The 20,777-nt window shown below is 45.6% G+C and overlaps 1 protein-coding gene across 20 annotated transcripts in view; it reads right to left on the reverse strand.

Annotated features, from left to right (window-relative positions):
* The window catches only part of NCOR2 (nuclear receptor corepressor 2), a 359,036-nt gene that overhangs the window by 228,954 nt on the left and 109,305 nt on the right, over positions 1-20,777 (reverse strand). For all 20 annotated transcript variants that reach the window (XM_080985614.1, XM_080985620.1, XM_080985617.1 and 17 more), the window contains exon 4: positions 10,062-10,236. In XM_080985614.1, coding sequence (XP_080841740.1) covers positions 10,062-10,236 — 175 coding nt within the window. The remainder of the gene's footprint in view (positions 1-10,061; positions 10,237-20,777) is intronic.

Raw genomic sequence — 20,777 nt, forward strand, 5'->3', positions numbered from 1 at the left:
CCAAAAGAGAAAGGCGAAATTCGTTAAGGAATTTTAGGAAAGTGACTTCATATGGGGGCTTCCCCAGACAACTTATTTATTGCGCATTTATCCCTAGTTGCATGCACAAAGTTTACACAGAGTTTAGACTACGTCCTGACTTTACTGTTTGTTCTGAGTTGTTTGTGGGGAGGTTATATAGCAATGAACATTCATTCCATTTGCTTCCACAGTGGTTATATGCCTTCCCACTAACAAATCATTCAGCCCACACTTTACAGTGCACTTCACCAACACCTTTCTAACCACAAAAGTTTACTTTTAAAAAAAAGCAACCATGAGATTGGTTTCACCACGGCAACAGAGCAATTAATCCACTTTAATTGCACAAGCCTACTTTTCCTGTATGTGCTTGTATCCTTCCACAAAATAGTGACAGACTGGACACAGCCTGTTTGAGAAGCAATCCGTTCAGTAGCAGGCTCCATTGGCTCTCATGGCCAGCTTTAAAACAAAATTAATCTGGATAAGTATAACTAAGAGGGCAGCAGTCTCCTTAAAGAATTAGTCAGTCAGGCAGGTTTGAAATATATTAATCGACCAAACCTACACTTTAATAATAATAATTCAACACAGAACATGATGCGCTCTTTATTTTTCCAAAGCTGTGCAGAGGTGAGAGAAGATATGCCTATTTTAATAGGGCACCTGCCACCCACAATCTTTCTAGGGGCTCATCCACACTTCCTTTTGTGGCACAGGCACAGGTCCACGTTTTAAAGCTCTGTGTCTTGTTTTTTGTCTTGTTTTGCCCCACTGCTTTCCCCAGGAAAACCCACATTTCACCACTGGATTGGAGCAAATGGCAATCCGCAGAAAAAGACACATTTTGCTCATTAAATAAGGTTGCTGAAATAAAGAAAACTTGGGATAACAAGGAGTGGGCATTGGTGTGGAAGAAGTGTGACTTCAGGGTTGTCTCCAATGCTAAGCTTACTTAAAGTAGGGCCACTGAAATAATGAGCATGACTAAAACTTATGCCCATTGGTTTTATTGAGTCTACTCTGAGTAGACGTGAGCGGAATACAACACCCTCAGTTCTGAATGCAAATCCCTAGGCTGAAATGCACTCAGAGGCACGCTGCTGCCTGTTTTTGTACACGGCTCAGGTTGGTAGATATTTTCATCTATTTATTTCATAACATTTATACATCACTTGGTTGTTTAAAAAAAGCACTCAAAGCAGTTTACAAAAAGAATAGAACAATAATACCAGTGAAAACTCTTAAAAACAGCTATATAAAATATTAACAAAATAATTAAAATCAAGGGTAAGTCAAAAGCAGATTAAGAGACATGCCAACATTATGCATATCTAGGTAGGTTTGTCTAAACAAAAAATGTTTTTAGCAATGAAGGCCCCTGCCTGATGTCAATAAGCAGGGAGTTCCAAAGTGTGGGCGCTGCCACACTAAAAGACTGAAATTTTTCAAATGTGCAACGAGTATCGTATGGCACCTGCGGCAGTGCCAGTTCTGCAGACTGAAGCAGATGAGAGGCTATGCATGGGGTAAGGCGATCTCACAGGTAATATGACCCCAAGTTGTTGAGGGCTTTATATGGTAAGAGTAACACCTTGAACTTAGCCCAGTAGCAAAACAGTAACCAGTGCAGGTCTCTGAGCACAGGTGTTCTGTGCTGATAGGGTCTCCCTCCTGTCAGTGCATTTTCTGCACTCACTGCAGCTTCTGGATCAAGCGCAAGGGAAGCCCCACGCTGCAGGAATCCAGTCTTGAAGTAACCAGTGCATGAATTACTGAGCCAAGCTTTCCTGATCCAGGAATGGTCACAGCTGATCTTGAGTTTCTAGTAAAAAAGAATAAAACAGATATATCCCACTTTATATCCTGAGAGGTTCTCAAAGCAGCTTGCAAAAGGTTCTCATAATAAAAATCACATTCAAGTCCAGTATTTGGAACTGGTATCAGGAAAAGAAGCACTGGGGCATTTTTTTGCCCTCCCCCTTAGTCTTCACTGTTCAGGGGCACCCAAAACATGTTGGCACCTGAGGCGAACCACAAAATGGCACATGCACACTCCTTCCAAGGAAGAAGGGATGAGTGGAGATTTGCACTGGGAGGTGGGAGGAGGCCAGCAGCACCTCCCAGAGGCAGCTGTGGGGGTGGCATTGTGGGGGGGGGGGGTGCTAGAGGGGCAGCAGGCGCAGCAGGCGCACCAGGGGCAGCAGACAAGCATTCCTTGGAGGCCAGATCTGCTGCTGTTGTGGATTCTGCCACCTAAGGCAGTCACCCCCCCTTGCCTCATGAGGGGGGGCCTCTGATGCTGCTCTTCAGCCTCCACCTGTGAAGCCACAGAGGCCACTGGTGTCCTTGGAGGAAGGGAGGGCAGCTGAGTCGCCCAGCCCAGGATGCAGACAAGTTTGAGACTCCAACTTCGCCAGTCGCCATGGTTTAATGGCGAGGGGTGATGGCAGTTCAACAACACCCAGAGGGCACCGGGTTAGGGAAAGCTGTTCTAGAGAGCTGGGGGGAGAAGCAAGGAAAAAGCTATTCTGAGCCTAGTGCATTTCCTTTAATCTCATTTATGAGAAGAAATTGGGTGGGGGGACACCCCAGTGCCCTTTTCAGCACTCTTATCAGAGAAAGGAAATGAGATTTCTAAAGCTCACATTTAGAGAGAAGGCAGGGGGAAGGGAGGAAAGTGAATTTCCACTTGAGACACACTTCAGCCAACAGCTTTTGTAATGGAAATGTCGCTCTCTGGGAATGCTCAGATTTCAGATGGGGCTTTTGGGGGAGGGGGGAGCTGAAACTCCTTGCTCCAGCCCTTTGAATGCTAGCTCCCAGGTGACCATCTGGGAGGAGCAGAGGGAGAGAAAGAGATTTGCCAGACCATTAATCAGCACCATTGGGGGGGTGCTAATGCTGGGGAACAGGCCTGGATTGACAGCTTCGTGAATGGAGGTCGCTTTTATTCAATCAGTTCCGCAAACGAGATTGGCCTCCCAAGGGTGCCCCCATCCTTCCACAGCTGGGCCCGTCAAGGACCCAATTACATTATGAACTCGGCTTCAAGGGAACCAGTGCTCGCGGGGGGGGGGGTTACATCCCCTCCACAGCCAGCGCTAGGGTGGGGACTGAAAGGAGGAAGAGCAAATAAGAAAACAGTGGTGCACTCTTTACATAAATAAGGGCTTGTATTAGGACTGCCATGCTATATTTACTTCTCTCTATCTTACAAGGGACTCGAGCCCCCCAAATAGCACTGACCCAAATTATTGCAAGTGTTTATATTGCTTAGGCTCATTGGTAGTACACATGCCTGGTATGCAAAGCCCCGCCCCCCAATCAATCTCTGGCATCGCCAGCAGCAGGTGCTGCCACCAGTTTAAGAGCACATAAGAAATAGCCACCATGGGCCCCTTAGCTTCATCAGGACCTGGCATGGCTTGGCAGCTCAACATGGAGGAGGAGGAAGGAGATGAAGCAGAGTTGGGGGGGGGGGTGAAGGCTGGCATCCAGTAATGGAAGATGGCAGTTCTCCTCTTTTGACTCAAAGTATCAAAAGAGAGGGAACTGCCACTCTCTCCACCATCCCACCTGGAGAGGCGGTTGGAATCCACTCAGACGGAACATTCCCGTAAAGCAAGAAAGTCTCCCGAGTGAGCTCACTGTGCCCTGGCTTTAAAAAGTGGGTGGGGGGGCACCACAACTGTTGGGACATCTTCATTGCTCCTGCTCAGCTCCAAATCTCTTGCCTTAATTGTATTCTTTGGAATCACAACTTCTGGACCCTGTGCTGGCCTGAATTAAGATCTATTTCGTACTCACAAGCCTACTGCACAAGGGGGAAATGGAAATTCATTGCTCTACACACTTTTGCCTCTGACCCCACCCAGCACAGGCATGTGGGCTCCAGAAGGGAACGTGGCCCTCAAACTCAGAACACCTTCCTCAACCCTGGCTTCTCCAATGCTTGTGTAAAAACTGTACAAAGCTAAAGCTTCCAGGTTGGCAACTTAAGAAAGAGTATACAGTGGTGCCTCGCAAGACGAAATTAATCAGTTCCGCGAGTCTCTTCGTCTTGCGGTTTTTTCGTCTTGCGAAGCACGGCTATTAGCGGCTTAGCGGCTATTAGCGGCTTAGCGGCTATTAACGGCTTAGCGGCTTAGCGGCTATTAACGGCTTAGCGGCTTTAAGAAAAAGGAAACAAACTCGCAAGAACTCGCAAGACGTTTCGTCTTGCGAAGCAAGCCCATAGGGAAATTCGTCTTGCGGAACGACTCAAAAAACGGAAAACCCTTTCGTCTAGCGAGTTTTTCGTCTTGTGAGGCATTCGTCTTGCGGGGCACCACTGTAATTTTGTATCTCCTTGCCTTCTGGCATTTCAGCTGCCTTATTATCATGCCTTAAGGATGCACTTATTTTTCAGCTGAATGAGATGCTGAAGCCATCATCCTGTTGGTGTAGTTCAGCAAAGCTTCTCATCAGAAGGAGAAGAGGGGAAGAGAAAGGGAAAGACAACATTTCTTCCAATTACAGAGGTGGAATCCATGAAGTTAAGGGATTCACTTTCACCCAGAGCAGACAGGGTGAGGTGTCACCTTGTAATATTGATGGAACAGAACGGAAAGGTCTAATTATGTAAATGATGAGCTGGGCTTGCTAGGAAGGAGCAGCCAGCCTTAACGAGGGAGGGGGGTCTCTTGCCACAGTTACAGCTTGAAAGGTAATTTAAACAGTGGCTATAAGCGTCAATCAAAAAGGCAAGGAGCAGAAAGCGGCAGAAGATCACTTCTAAAAGCTGCATCCAAGTAGCGGGCAGACACACAGCACAGCACCAGGTGAATAAATTCCCAGGATTCTGCTCGTCTTTGGCATCTCTCAATAAAATACGCAGTTGACAGCCAATGGGAAACAGAACAAGAAAGCCCAGCCTCTCAGACTCATAAGATCAGAAGCCTTCAACCTTTTCAAACTCAAAATATATTTTACGGATCTGGGTCCTTTCTGCCTTTTTCCTTTGTGGCCCCCGCTATAATGTCCCTAACCTTTTCTCACAAACAACAGCACACTTGAAAATTGAAGATCAGTATGTTGTATGAATCACTTTCAATTGTAAAATCAATGCATGGCATAATATGTAAATCAATATCAAAATTATAGGGGGAAAGGTAGGGCATTAAAAAGAGCCCTGCTGGATCAGCTTGAAAGCCTGTCTTGCCCAGCATTCTGGACTAACAGATGTTTCAAGAAGCCAACCAGTAGGGCTGGAAGGCAACATCCTTTGGTCACTGTTGCTCCCTAGCAACCGCTATTGACAGATATATTGCCTTTGGGAAAGTGGGTTCCATTTAGCCATCGTGACTAATATCCACTGATAGTCATACAAATTAGATGGTAGAGCCACCTAATCTAGGTCAGTGTGAACTATTGCATCTTGCGGCAATGAGTTCCATAAGCTAACAGATGTTGTGTGGCCTGCGGAAACATCCCAAGGGCCAGGGAGAGGCCTGGGCCTGAGCTTCCCTAACACTGTATAACAAAACAGAAACAGAGGACCACCAGTGGAAAAAATAAAGCAAACATTTCTCCACTGAAAGGGATAGTACAGATAAGCACAGGCCACTTTTTAATCTCCTCACTCACACTACAATATCACACTGTTCAGGCCTGCACTACTTCATTTTAGCCACCTTGGTTGTTTTGTTTTGTGGCTGAAGCAAGATGTGGAATCTGTGAAGTTACAGTGACGAGGTGACGTCTCTGAAGCATGTGTCGCTTTGCCTCAGTGCTGGGCTAACTGCATCCCGGTCCGACTGGCAGGAACCATGCAGTCAGCAGCATCGCCAAAGGCAGGCCCCTCCTGCTTCACGGCCTTCTCCTCAGGAAGCAACCATGATCTCTTTGCTGAGGAGAACGGGAACGGCTCTCCACCTGCCCCAGTGCACAAAGCCACTCTTGTCAAGGGAATCTCCACTTGGTATTTTCACTGCTTTCCCCCCAAATGTAAGCATTCAGAATGAAAATAACAATACTGTGTCTGAGAGGAGGAGAAATAAATCACAGAATTAAGTTGGCTCCCTTTAATCCCCTCATTCACATCTATGATATCACACTGTTTCTTTCACCCACAAGCCTGTGACTATCTCTTTTTATTTGTTCGTTTGCTGTTAATGTGGATGTACTTCATTAGTACATCCATATTAGTACAACAACTGTTGCATTCAAAAAAGAGTAAGGAAAAAAAATTCTTTTCATATACTTCCCATCCACGCCTTCCATGGTTTCCTCCCTATTCCCAACCTATCCACGTCTTCCTGTTCTTCTAAATTTTCCTTTCTCCTTCTCTTTATCTCATGTTATAACTTGCGCTGCTGAATTATAATCACCCTGCTAGGTTGATTGTCTTGCTATAATGATTTTTCATATATAACACACAATCCTCTTTAAGTTCTTTTTCATCTCTGTTTCTATTAGTCATACCCACTAGTTCCGCATATTCCAGCAGTTTATGATGCCACTCTTCTTTCATTGGAATCACGTCTGTTCTCCACTTTTGTGCAAGTAAAATCCGTGCGGCCGTGGTTGCATACATCAATAGACTCACTTCTTTTTGGGGGGGACTTCTGTCGTTATTATACCCAGAAGATAAGCGTCTAGGTTTTTAGGAAAGGAGCTTTTGAACATTTTTTCCCCAGTTTGCTATGAATTAATTCCCAGTAATATTTAATAATCCTACAAGACCACCACACATGGTAGAATGTTCCTACACTCTCTCTACGTTTCCAACATTTATCACTCTCTGCTTTGAAATTCTATGCCAATTTGTTGGGAGTTAAATACCACCTATGAATCATCTTAAGATAGTTTTCTTTTAAAGTGTAACAGGCAGTAAACTTCAAGTTGTTTTTCCAAAATTGTTTCCATAAGCTTAGGTCAATATTATGTCCCACATCCCTAGCCCAGCTGATCATGGATGACTTAAGAAACTCTTCCTTCATTTCCCACTCTAATAATAAATTATAATTTTTAAAAAGTTTTTACCTTCAATCCTAATAACTCCTTTTCAAATTGTGATTGTTTGTCTGCAAAACCATGTTTTTGTCTGCCTTAAACAGAGCATTAAGTTGATAATAGTTTAGCCAGTCTGTTACATACTCTTTAATTTCTTCTTCTTCTTTTCATTTTTGGTTCCCCCTCCCCCTTTAAGATCTCTGTATGTACCCCACGCAACAACAGTGGCTATCTCACAGGTTTCTTTCTCTCCGTCTCTCACAGTGGTGACTTTTTCCTTCAGAGTTTCTTTTTAAAAAACGATGGAAAATGTGTTGTTGCCTCTGCAAACTCCTCCATTTCTTCCCAACCTGGTAGAGATGGGACATATTTGGGAGAAGGAAAGGCTAAGGAATGAACCCAGAGTGGAGTCCGTAAGACAGTTGGATGACACCTTGTATGTCTCCTTCTGGCAACTCCTGCAGCCAAGCTGGTGTCAAACAAACATCTTGCTCTGCTTTCCTCTGGACCATGTCAGTGAGGCCAAGGCGGGGATCTTGACATCTAGGCAGCCCAGGACCTCCATACACACCAGGTCCCAGAAAAGTTTCTTGGTGCTGCTGGAGCAGCAAGAACAACATGGCTTGACTTCCCCCACAGAGGCATACTCCATTGTCTCACAAGACAGACAGATGCCAACAGGTGGTGATGGTTAAGGAGCTGGCAGCTGTGGCGTTAGCACACACATTTACTGTCTCTGTTCAAAGAGCTACAACCCCCCTCACCACCACCAGCACCAGAGCTAGATCACTCATTTAGATATTAGGCCCTTGCCAAGTGGGAGGCCTGCCAAAGTCTAACGCAGGATTCAGTCAGTTCCATTAATAACTGCATGACCCAGACCCACTGAGTGTGAGTGTGGACAGTGTGGGAGGACAGAGCCCATGCCTGCTTAATCCCTGCAACATACAAGAGCCCCAGATTCCCACAGGAGATTCCCATAGGAGGAGGAGAAGGAAGGGGGGGGGGGATAGCCATTTCTCAGCTGCCTGGTTTTGCAAAAATCCCTCATTAGCAAAGGTGAAGAGCACAGCTCCACACACCGGCCAGGCAAAGCAGATATACTGCTCAGTAAGACCCTATCCATACTATAGTTTAAAGCAGCAGCATGCCATTTTAAATGGTCATGGCTTTTACCCACCCAAAGACTCCTGGGAAATGTAGTTTGCTAAGAGTGCTGAGAGCTGTCAATAGCCCGCTATTCCCCTTACAGGGCTATAATTCCCAGAGTTCCTTGGGAAGCGGGACTGGTCATTAAACCATTTGTAGCTCTGTGAAGAGAATAGGGGGTCTCCTAGTGACTCTCATCACCCTTAACAAACCACACTTGTCAGGATCCTTTGGGAGAAGCCATGACTAATTAAAGTGGCATAATAAGGCTTCAAATGTATAGTGCAGATGGGGCTTAAGGCATAGCTGTCAAGTGTCCCTTATTTGAAGGGACAGTCCCTTATTCCAGCGCCATGTCCCGCTACTGTCCCTTATTGATGGATGTCCCTTAAATGTCCCTTAAATGATGTCCCTTAAATTTCAAAGGAAGCAGCTCCTCTCCCTGTGGTCTAAATCTAAATTAGACTGCTTTAAGTTAAGAAAGCCTTAGAGAAAAACCAGGAGTGGAGCTGGGATAGAAGATTAAGTTCTCATTTCTGGTACTGATCAGAGGCACCTTCTTTCCTAACTGCGCATGCATGCACACCCACACACCCCACTACTTTGCATCTGGCTCTAGCTGGTGTACCTCCAGGTCGCAGTGAAAGACCAAGCAGATCATACAAGGCCAAAAGTCCACCCCACAGGGGCACATAAATATATTACAACTCACTCGGAGAACGATTATAGCCCACCCAGACCGCCATAGAAAAACAAAATGGGCAATTGAGGTTTGTGCCAAGCATTTGCAGTTCAAAGCATGCTTTTCCAAAGCCAAAACTGCAGCCAAATTCAAGGCCTCCGCAACTGAGCATCCAACACTCAGTCTGAAAGGGACACACAACAGCCTGTAGTCCAGTGTGAAGGTGCAGGACTATCACTGCCTGCAGCCAAATCGTTTATTCAAATCCACATGCAATACCCTGCCCCTTAAGAAACCCTCCCCACTTCTTTTATAGCCCTGGGAGCTCCATGCCTTCTGTGCTTCTACACACTCCTTCCCAGCTTCTTCCCCATCCTCCTTTCCCTCCACCTATTTTTTTCTCTCAACTCAACCGACTTGTATCCCACTTATTCTGAAAAGAGCTCAGGGCAGTGTGCATAAGGCTAGCCCATGTTGTTGTTGCTATTATTATTTAAATCTGAAGATCCTGAGGCACTTCATTACAGAAAAATACAAAATTAGAATACAAAATACTAATAAAAGCAAAACAGAAGCAAAATCTTCACAAAAACTCTGTAAGGTGGATTCACACTGAGAGGCAATAGCTGATCAGTGAGTGAATGTCTGAGCTGACAGAAGGAAAGGAACCTCTATCCACTGCAACACACCACTGCTTTCCATTCCCCAGATTCCTGCTTCCCAACCCACTACTCTGCTCTCTCGTCTTTCTGTCACCCTTTGTCCTTCAGTTCACTTACACCAGCAGCCCTCCTGTTCATCCAGCTTCCAAAAACCTTGGCTTTCCCTGCAGACAATATTGCAGACAAATCCATTAAGGTTGCAAATCCTTCCATTTGGCAAAGCAGAATTTTGTGGGGTCTGCAAGATGTCCGGTGCATTCTGGGGTGCCTGTCAGGCCCTTAAGCTGCAAAGCGTTCAGCCAGTGGGCCCATGTAAAGTGAAGACAACGCCAACATTTTAGTTCCTCTGAACCAGCCTCTAAGATCAGCAGAGGTGAGAGTTCTAAAAATCCATTTGCTGGCTGCATACTGCAAACAGCTAGAATATTGCAGACCACACAGACAGTTTTCAAGTTGCCCATTGTATTTCTCCCAGCCACCTCCTCCTCCTCTTTTTCCTCATCGCAAAACCAACATGTACTGTACTGCGTGTGCCTGGCTCCTTGGCTTACCTTGGAGAGATCCTCCGTCCCTCCCTGCTGACTGAGCAGAGGTGAATGTCTCAGCAAAGGCTCTTGCAGCAGTTCCAGCCGGGGCCGTTTTGTCTCAATGAACTCAATTTCTGACTGTTTGCTCAGGTCAGAGAGGTAGGAATGTGACTCAGCTCGGGCGTGCAACTCCTGCGACCTGATGGGGAGGCAAAAAAGAAAGGATCCGTTACAGGGCCACAAGGCAGCCTTAGTCCTGGGATGCAGAGTAACACCTGCAGTACAGAGAAAGCAAAAGAAAGGGGCACAGGAATTATGACTGCTGTGACAGGTAGTGCTGGGTCCTGGCCTAGGAGCCTTGGTGAAGGACAGTTTCCTGCAGCTTTTCCATGAGCCAGAAAAGGGAACTGTGAGCAGTTCAGGCTGAGACGTCCTCACACCCTCCCAGAATCCTCTCAGTCCTAAGGATCACACGAGTGCACACAGCCGATCCTATGGCACTGCCTGCTATTAATAGATTCATTGATTGAATTTGTATACTGCCTCACTATAAAGACTCCTAGATCTGCTGCTCTTCCTCAGTAAGCAAACCCTGCGAAGAAGAAACACGCTCACACACCACACTATAATCTCTCTTGCACCACCCAACAAGGCAGAATATCTGCCATTTTGCCTCTGGGCTTTCTGTTGTTGCTTCAGGTGCTTGACAGTCTTTCTTCCTTTCTTTTTTGAGAACATTTTATTAAATTTTCCAAAAGTAACAACAAAAGCATCATCAACAGATTTTAAAACCATAATTTTATTTTACTTTCCTCACCGCCCCTTCTTGGTTTCATTGTTTGATTCTCATTCACGCATGTCGTTAAAAGCTTGACAGTCTTTCAACCTGAGTGCCTGACACACTATTTGTCACTATCCTGAATCTTTCCCATTTGCTAAGCACTCTCTTGTATTCATAGCATGCATCCTCAAAACAGCTCCTTGAGGTAGGCCTGACATATATCTCTAGGGCAGAAGGCAACTGGAATCCATTCCTCCCAAGTCTGCACAGCATACCATTTCCCTCAGCTTGAAGTCTCAGCCTCCCTTGGCCATTGCAGAGCTTTCCCAGGGAAAGAAGCCCACCTGGATTCCCTTTTGTAATCACGATCTGAATCAGGTGTCACCCCCTGCCAGGCCCTGCTCTTGCACAGTTGTGGGCCCTGGAAAAAAGCCACTGTGGTCGGGAAGCTTTCACTGGTGCCAGAAAATATCAGCTGATCCTCTCTCACCCAGTGGGTGCAAGGGAGTCTCATAACCAATGTCCTAGTCTCCCTGGAGCTTCCCTCCTTTAGTCAGTGGGGATGCACAAGCTGAACCCCACCCCTCAAACCACCCTCAAGCATCCAGTTGCCCTCAAGAGTCGTCGCAGGGTGGAGACCGGGAACCTGTGGCCCTCCAGATACTCCTGGGTGATTGTAAACCACTTGAGGATGCCTTGGGGCTTGTGAGAAACAATTGAGAAATAATCATACTAGCCATACTTAGCTGCTGCCCTTGTTATGTTGCTGGGGCTGCTGGGAGTCCAACAGCATCAGGATGCAAGGGGCTGATAATACCAAGGTTGCAGGTTCGATCCCAATATGGGACAGCTGCATATTCATTCCCGCATTGAGGGTATTGGACTAAAACTAGATGATCCTCAGGGTCCCTTCCAACTCTACAATTCTATGAGTCTACGACCAAAAGGTGACGACAGGAGATGAAGAGGAGAAACCCCTTCACAAACCTATATGGCTGCATCTTAAATCTGGTAAACCTATTGTGGCATCCCATCTGGCATTAGCATTATTAGTGCTACCTGCTCGTCTCCCCAACCCCAACCCACCACCATCTTCCCAACCCCTCAATCAAGAGGATTAATTGCTTTCAATAAGAATCGCAATTAAGCTTTCCCCTCTCAACACACTCCGCACGTCTGCTTCAGAGGGCTGCAAGCAAACGTAGGCTTATTAACGTGCACAGAATGTATCGTTTTTGACAAAAGGACCATACTTCTCGTTACCATGGGACAAATGCTTCAAAACCTTAATTGCCAGGAATGGGAAAAGAAAAAGGATAAAGAAAACAGAATTAAAAGCGGGTGAGGAACCCTTAACAACGACCAGCTCCAAGGAAGAATGACTCACAAACCTACCCAAACCTCCTTTGAAAACAAACTGCCTTGCCTTTACTACTATGGGTGGAGACAAAAATGCACAGGGCAAATTTACATGTACAGCCATTTGTTACAGCTTCCATTTCTTTCCTCAAGACAGAAGTCTAATGATTAATCTTCCCCGCTCCCCTCAGAAAAGCACTACACATAATGAACTCTCTATCCATATATTGAATTTTTCTGAAGTGACTATGCAGATATAACTGTACCCACCTACCCACCCGGTGTATTCAGGTAGAGTGAAAGATGGTGGAATGAGTGGGGCAAAGAAGGCATGAACTGGAATAACGGCAACGTTCTGCTTGAGGGCAGAATTTCGGGGCCCCACTCAGGTGAATGATCAGGATGTGCCCCCTCCAAACAAATCAGGGCTGGCTTACGTCACTTCCTTCAAAAGGTGGTAAAGGTAAAGGGACCCTGACCATTAGGTCCAGTCGTGGCCGACTCTAGGGTTGCGGCGCTCATCTCGCTTTATTGGCCGAGGGAGCTTCCGGGTCATGTGGCCAGCATGACTAAGCCCCTTCTGGCGAACCAGAGCAGCACATGGAAACGCCATTTACCTTCCCGCCAGAGCGGTACGTATTTATCTACTTGCACTTTGATGTGCTTTCGAACTGCTAGGTGGGCAGGAGCAGGGACCGAGCAATGGGAGCTCACCCGGTCGCAGGGATTCGAACCGCCGACCTTCTGATCGGCAAGTCCTAGGCTCTGTGGTTTAACCCACAGTGCCACTCGCGTCCCTCAAAAGGTGGAAATGCCACCTAAATAAGACCTCCCCATAAGACATGGGTGGGGACCCTCAGGCCCCCTCTATCTGGTCCTTGGGACTCTCCCCAGGTGACACCTCTTCCCCAGATGCACACCCTCCCTGTTTGCCTTTGGGCTCCTGAGCTGTGATAATGCCTCTTGCTTAGAATTGCAGAGTTGGGAGGGACCACACAGGCCATCTATTTCAACCCCCTCTAATGCAGGAATATTTTGCCCAAGGTGGGGCTCGAACCCACAACCCTGAGATTAAAGTATTATGCTCTACCAACTGAGCTGTCTCAAGCTCATCTCAGCGGAGGACGGAGAGGGGTGCATGAGCATATAAGGAAACTAGCCAAGTGTACAAATATAAAATTTACATATGTGGCCCCTGGCTCCACCTGCTGCTGGAAGGTTGTCCAGAAGGGCATGCAGCTGTTTGGCTGAAAAAACATTCCTGCAGGACCATGCAGTCCACAGTCCAAGACTGTTGTGCCTCACCACTGAACAAGGCTAGGCTAGGGCTGAGGGTGGTTAAGCCTGAATCTAGGCCAGGTGGGTTTCCCAACCCAGGGTGCGGGAGAGGGGGAGTGTGGGGTCCTCCAACTGAGGTCAGTTCCCAGAGTTAGAAGATGGAGCCTGAATTTCAGGTGGCTGGACTAGATGACCCTCAAGGTCCCTTCCAACTCTAAAATTCTATGGTTCTATGAAATCCTGAAAGCAGAGAATACTGTTCTGTTGGCAACAAAAACATTCAGTGCCTGGGGAGGTAATGGTGGTGGTGAGAATGTGCTAAGCTGGTTGCACAGTGTTGAGTGAGGGGGGAGAGTGATCTATTCACTTAAGATAGTGGTTCTCAAACTTTGTTGTTATTTTTTTAAATGATATTTATTGAGAATTTAAAATTACAGAAAGAAAAAGGAAAAAGCAAGAAAAAAGAAAAGGAAAAAGGGTATACAAAAAAAGAGATTAAACAATGTAAGTCAATAAAAACAAAAGTCAAAAAAGGAAAAAAACAAAACACACAATACATCTGAATAAAAAAAAAGCAAAAATAAACAAAAAATTTAAAAGCAAATCCAATATTCCCAAATCCTTATCTTTCATTAACTTGTTTCATCAACCTCCTCACACCTCCCTTTTTGTATTCTAGTTATTAATTATCTCAGCAAATCCTTTCCATCTTTCACAATATTCTATCATTAGATTACCTTAATCTATTTTAACCTTATCTTACCATAAAAAACCCTAAAGCTTAAAACTTAAATCTTATTTATACCTAATTCTTTTTAACAAAACATATTTATACATAATTCTTTTTTACATTTCTACTAAAGCCAAATAGTTTCATTCCAACATTTTTCTAATATTAATTTTACAATAATTTTCTAAGTGAATTTTTAAAACTTTCTTCCAATCTTCATCCGTCGTCTCTTCTTCCTGGTCTCGGGTTTTGTCAGTCCTTTCTGTTCCATCCATCTAGTCCATCAACCTGGTGACCTTCTATCCGAGGCTCTTAAGTCTTTTCCATGTCCCTTCTGCAGGTCTTCTTCATGTTTGTACCTGTACTTTACTTTATCTTCTGCTGATCTTATTCTTAATTTCCTTCCTTTCTCTCAGGGAGACTCCAACTTGACAATATCTTTATCCCTTCTCGACAAGTCAGCCCATTCTCCATAGTCGACACTGAAATCCAAAAGATATTTGAAGGCATGTTTCAAAGTCCCTCCAAGATTGAGGGCCCCCACAACTCCAAACTCCCCCTGGCCCAAAGCCAGATCCGAAAAGTCAAAACATCCCTGCATAGGGGGGTCTATCCAACTTCCCATCTCCAGACCAAACAGTACTCCATCTCTCCAAATCTGACTTTCTCCAGGTTCAGTCGTCAAAGACAGCAACTTATGTTCCTGCAAGGCCACAGCTCTCTCCATTTCTGGTACTTGAGGTTCAGCAGCTACCTCCTCCTTTATCTTCTTCACCACTTGCTCTGTCAAAGCACATTCCTGGATTGATTCCTGAGTGGTTACTATATAAGTATTCACTGTTTGTCCAAAATTTCCAACTGCAACAGTCATCAAATCCATCTTCTCATGTAGCTGTTCCAGTAAAGCACTTGTCTTGCAAAAAGCAAGCACTAAAGCTTCTTCTGGGCACATTCTTGTTCAAGGTCGGTGTCTAGTTCCCACGATCCTTTATCTCTACAGCTGTAGAATTCCCCAGATCGACTCCAGCAACAGTTTCACAAGCTCCCTCTAGAGGAAACAATTTCTATTTGTATCCGTCTTTTTAAAAGCAGATTCTAGCAACAAAGTTCCTTTCATTTCCCAGATATTTCGTTCCTTTTAAATGCAAAAGGGAACATTGGAAGCAATATGTTTCTCTTTTTTAACTATCTGTCAAAAACGTTTTGTCCACAGTCAATGAACTTCCCCAAGGTGTCTGTCTCTGACACCCAGCTCCCAGGTTCAAGACGATGGAAATTTATCTTTCTTTACTCTCTCTTCTGCAGGTTTAAACAGTCTAAAAAGATTCCCCCCTCTTCTCCTGCTTCCAAGGGGGGTTTAGTGATTTTAACTGATGGAAATTTAGTCCTTTACAAACGACTTTCCAGACTCTAGCTTGCAATGTCTTTGCTTCAATCTATTTACAAAAGCGGAAGGCGGACTTCCTGTTTAGACCTTCCCGCTTTGGTGCCAAATAAAAAAGTTTCTTAATCCAATTTTCCGTTCTACTCACGGGCAGTTGTTTAAAATCCAATTGTCCACAGGAAAAAGTCAGCGCTCTCCAGCAACAGCAATGAGGCTTCACTCCGTGAAAAAAGCAGTTGATTCAAAGCACCGCGCCATTCACCCCAAGTCGCTCCGGATCCCCGAAACCGGGTTTCCCCGCGAGTAGGGGAGGCGCAAAAGGTGCCAGCCGAATCCCACGTCCACAGGCTTCTCCCGCCTGTGGGGTTCTCAAACTTTGTTCTCTGGGCCACACGAAATATTTCATTGAGAAGAAATACATTGGAAAACACAACTAGGGTTGTCCTCAGTATCACTTGATGCTCTTGCTCACATTTTGAAAATATATCTATCCATATTCTACAAATAATTTTTTTTTTATATTATACTACACTGAAATGTTCATGTGTTTCCTTGATTGTCCTTGAATCTTCCCATCACGCTTGCCATCCTCTTCTGCCACACCAGTGTGTGCACTACCACTGACTGAAGATATATCCCCCCACTAAAAAAGGCAACGGGTGAGTCTTGTCCTTGCTTTTATGGCAATTTGCCTGTTTTGAAATCTGCTGACCGGGTAAGAGAGAAAGTATTTATATCAGATCTGGCCAAATCAAGAGATTTTGTTCTGAGAGGAACAAGGAACATGGTCTTCTCAGTGGTGGCCACGTAACTGCAAAGATTTATTTTGAGTGAGCCCAGGCAAGCCCCATTCCCCAAATATTTAAACAAGCCTCAAAGACCCTTTTAATGGGCAAGCAACATTTGTTTTACTTTATAAAGACTGCTTTTCATGCTAAAAACACAAAGAAACAAAACCATGCCCCCCAGTGCAGTTTATGAACTTTATATCCACCAGTGCACAATACAACATAACAGCAATATTCACATCTGGTACTAACAATACAGTAACAGTAACCTAGCATAACATTAATAATCAGGATAGCACCTACAGCCCACAAGGGCAAATTTAGGAGTTGGGCTGTAGGTGCTATCCTGATTATTAATGTTATGCTAGGTTACTGTTACTGTATTGTTAGTACCAAATGTGAATATTGCTTGAATGAACTCAATGTTTTGCTGTTATGCTGTATTGTGCACTGGTGGATATAAAGTTCATAAACTGCACTGGGGGGCATGGTTTTGTTTCTTTGTGTTTTTAGCATGAAAAGCAGTCTTTATAAAGTAAAACAAATGTTGCTTGCCCATTAAAAGGGTTCCATACCCCTTTGGGCCTGCAGTGGGTTGTGAGGCCTATGGAAAATTAGTCCTGGGTAGCTGCATGACTCCAGCCTGCAACCTGAACTTTCCATGTTCAAGCTCCAAAGTCTCCGAGCACACTTGCTTCAAATCTCCTTCGGTGGCCTTCAGCAAGCCTCCCTCTTTCTACCAGAGGCCCTCCATCTGCCATATGGGGGTAATAATACTGCAAACATACAGATAATGATACTTGCAGAAGGGCTGCCAGCTGAGATAAATATATGTGAAGCGTTTCCTGCTGGTTTTCTACACAGCAGTGAAAGAAAAGCATAAAAAGCCAGGGATGGCCCTCCAGATGCTCTTAAGACTCCGACCCCCATATAAACCCCAGCCTGCGAGGTCAATAGTCAGGGATCACAGGAGTTGGAATCCATCAACATTCAGAGGGCCACCAGATTTACATATTGTTTCTACAGCAGGGTGAACTACAAGAAAACTCCACCTGAAGCAAAATGAGCAGGCAGAGGCAGGCTGGAGGATTGCAGGTGTGGCTCAAAGTGTACAACAGGTGTTTTTGAACACCAACCCATCATCAGTCCTGCTGGCCAGCATGTCCCAATGCATCAGGGATGGTAGAAACTACAGTCCAGCAAGTCTAGAGGGCCACAGGTTCTCCAACTAAAATGGAAAACATGCCAAAACCCACATTCACATTTTGAGCTGGAGGACCAGCATCAACTTATTTTGACTCAGCAAAGCACACCATGCTTTCTCCAGCCCACCATCCGATGGTGATGTTCCCTGGGCACTCCCTTTCTTAAAAGAGGGCACTACCCTTTTGTTGGGGGATGCGGGTGGCACTGTGGGTAAAACCTCAGTGCCTAGGACTTGCTGATCTTAGGTCGGCGGTTCGAATCCCCGCGGTGGGGTGAGCTCCCGTCGTTCGGTCCCAGCTCCTGCCCACCTAGCAGTTCGAAAGCACCCCTAAGTGCAAGTAGATAAATAGGTACCGCTTTATAGCGGGAAGGTAAATGGCGTTTCCGTGTGCGGCGCTGGTGCTGGCTCGCCTGTTGCAGCTTCGTCACACTGGCCACGTGACCCGGAAGTGTCTTCGGACGGTGCCGGCTCCTGGCCTCTTGAGCGAGATGAGCGCGCAACCCCAGAGTCGGTCAGGGGTATGGGCAGGGGTACCTTTACCTACCCTTTTGTAGCATAAGGCTTACACCCGAACACTGAAGACCATGCTGCTGTGATCTACTCCAACTTTTAAGGGAAAATATATGCAATTCTAGTCCTTTTTCTACATTAATATATTTACTTATATGCTTTCTCACCCACCCTCCACTGTGAGGTCCTAGAAGAGGCTGCTGCAATGCAATCATGCTTCCAATTGTAAAACCATTTGTATACAATTGTAAAAATACAATGCAAAACCATTTCAAACAAAAGCAGCAAGGTACAAATTAAGCAAAAACAAAAATACCTTAACTGTCAAAGGCTGGGGTAAAGATCTGCATCTTCAGAATACGGCAAAAACTATGCACCAAAGGTGCTTGATGCACCTCTCTGGGGAAGGAGCTCCACAACTTGGGGGCTGCCACAGAGAAAGTCCTGTCCCAGACAGCCATTCCTGACACTTCTGAAGGTGGCAGTATTACCAAGAAAAAACCCTCCACTGATCTTAGCACTCAAGAGGGTCTCTGTGGGGATGGAAGCAGCTTTTCAGACATTTGGGGCCTAGACACCAACGTGAGCCCTTGCACTGGGCCTGCAAATCTTGATGTTTCGAGGGCACACTTCAAATATTCCTGAGCAAGACTACACCATTTCCAAACGGTTCAGGGATAGCCTAGGATGTTAGAAATATGCCTTGGGGCGGTGATCAGACAAAGAAAAGAAGCAAGATTGCCAGCACATTCCTCTGCAAGTATTTGTGGTACAACGTGTACGAAAAGGAGATCTTAAAATAACTTTTCAAAGCTCATTTGTCCCAGCTGGCGGGGCCCACGGCACACACGCTGCAGGGGAAACCTTCCAGAAAATGGCCCACAAACAATAGATGAGGTGTGGCAAGGCATAGCTTAGTAGTAAAGCACTCTCTGGGTGCTGCAAGGTTAAATGCCTCACAACTCCAGATAAAAGTGCCTCAGGGACAACTTGCACGGCTCCACAAGCAAAATATGGCACAGATCTTCAAGGACTGTACCAATTTAACTGCAGGCGAGAGACTGTGTGCTTAAATACTACTACCAGATTTGGAAGGCATTGGTGCTGGGTGCAGGCAGTCTGGCCCCTGGTTAACAGCTTTAGGGACACATAGAAGGCATGGAGGCAGGATCACTTTTCAGCCTGAGGGTCTGAATAATAAAATCCCTTCAGAGCAGGATTGGAGCAAAAGTGGAAGCAGCCAACACCCGCCCACTCCCCTAAAAAAAACAGTGATGTGCTTGCAGGATGTGATCCTTAGAAACTACAGTCATGGAAAGCTGCCTTACTATGGCAAAAAGGCTAGTATTGAGGCACAGTAAAGATAAATCTATGGCCCCCTTTAGTCAATGGATTGAACACATGGCAGCACTCGCAATGTATGAACAACTTGCTTACAGATGTAGCCTTTCTACGGAAAAATATAACAATATTTGGAAAGCTTTTATAAAAAATATAATAGGTTATAAATAACCATATATGTAATTGGATGATAACATTATATACCTGTCAGATGCTGCTGCTAGCTGCTCGCAAGTAACCAGGCAGGACTCCAGACCTGTCTTTTACAGGTTTTTATTGTGAAAACTATTTACAGTGCAGATCTCCAAAGTTCATGTCCGTCTTAGTCACTTACAGAATCCGGGAGTAGCCCCTTCCGGCTTCTCCCCCAACATAAGAACTTTGACACCCCAAGCCTCCGCCTCCCTTCCTTGCGTTTCACCCCTCTGCGCAAGCTGGGCGACGGAAGAGGCGTGTGTCCCTCCTGGCCAGCCTGGCTAGGTGAGGCACTGGGGCTCTCAGCAGCATCCTCAAGCCCCTTCCCCTCTTCTCCACTGGAGGGGTGGCTTTCCCCACCGCTGGAAGAGGAACTGCTCCTCAAGAGTTTTGGAAGCTCTCTGTATCCCAACGCCCCCCTGTTCCAATGGCAGTCCCCTGACAATACCTGTATACTAAACAAGCATATATGGAATTCAAGTTGTTTGCATGTATAGTATATAATATACCTTTAATTTCATTTTCTTCTGTATTTACTTTTTATTTCTACTAAATTTTGTTTAATTAAAATCTTCTCAATTAAAAAATTAAAGAAAAAAATAGAAAGCTGACTTATACCAGATTGTTATTCCATCTAGTTCTGTATTATCAACACTGGCTGACAATAATTCTCTAAGGTTTCCAGAAGGTAATCTTTTCTAAATCCACCTGGAGATGTTGAAGGCTGACCTGGGATCTGTATCTCCTCTACCACTGAGCAACTGCCCTTCCCCCTAGAAGGAGCCTGATCTGAAGGCCAAAGAACATGCAAGCAGATGTGGAACCTGACAAACAGGGAGGGAGCAGGCAGGCAGCAAGACAGACAACACAGGTTCTGGAATATAAAAATAACTCAAAACAAGCCCCAAAGCTGGTTGTTACATGGGCAGAGACTTGGCTCTGACCTCAGGAAGAAGCAGCAGAATATCCGCTTGGCATGCACATGTGACGTCATGTTGGGCCTGTGGGGACAGCAGTCTTCCATTACTCTGCAGCTGAAGTGGCCCACCAGCAGACAGACTGGGAGAGCCTCTCCGATTGGAGTCTCCATCGACCACGGGGCAGGGAGCCCAAGGGCAGAGTTTTCTTCCAAGCAACCTGCCGATGGTGGGCAAGGCCAGAGGCAGA

This window comes from Podarcis pityusensis (genome assembly GCF_964106645.2).
Source record: "Podarcis pityusensis genome assembly, chromosome: 16".
Classification (NCBI taxonomy): Eukaryota; Metazoa; Chordata; class Lepidosauria; order Squamata; family Lacertidae; genus Podarcis; species Podarcis pityusensis.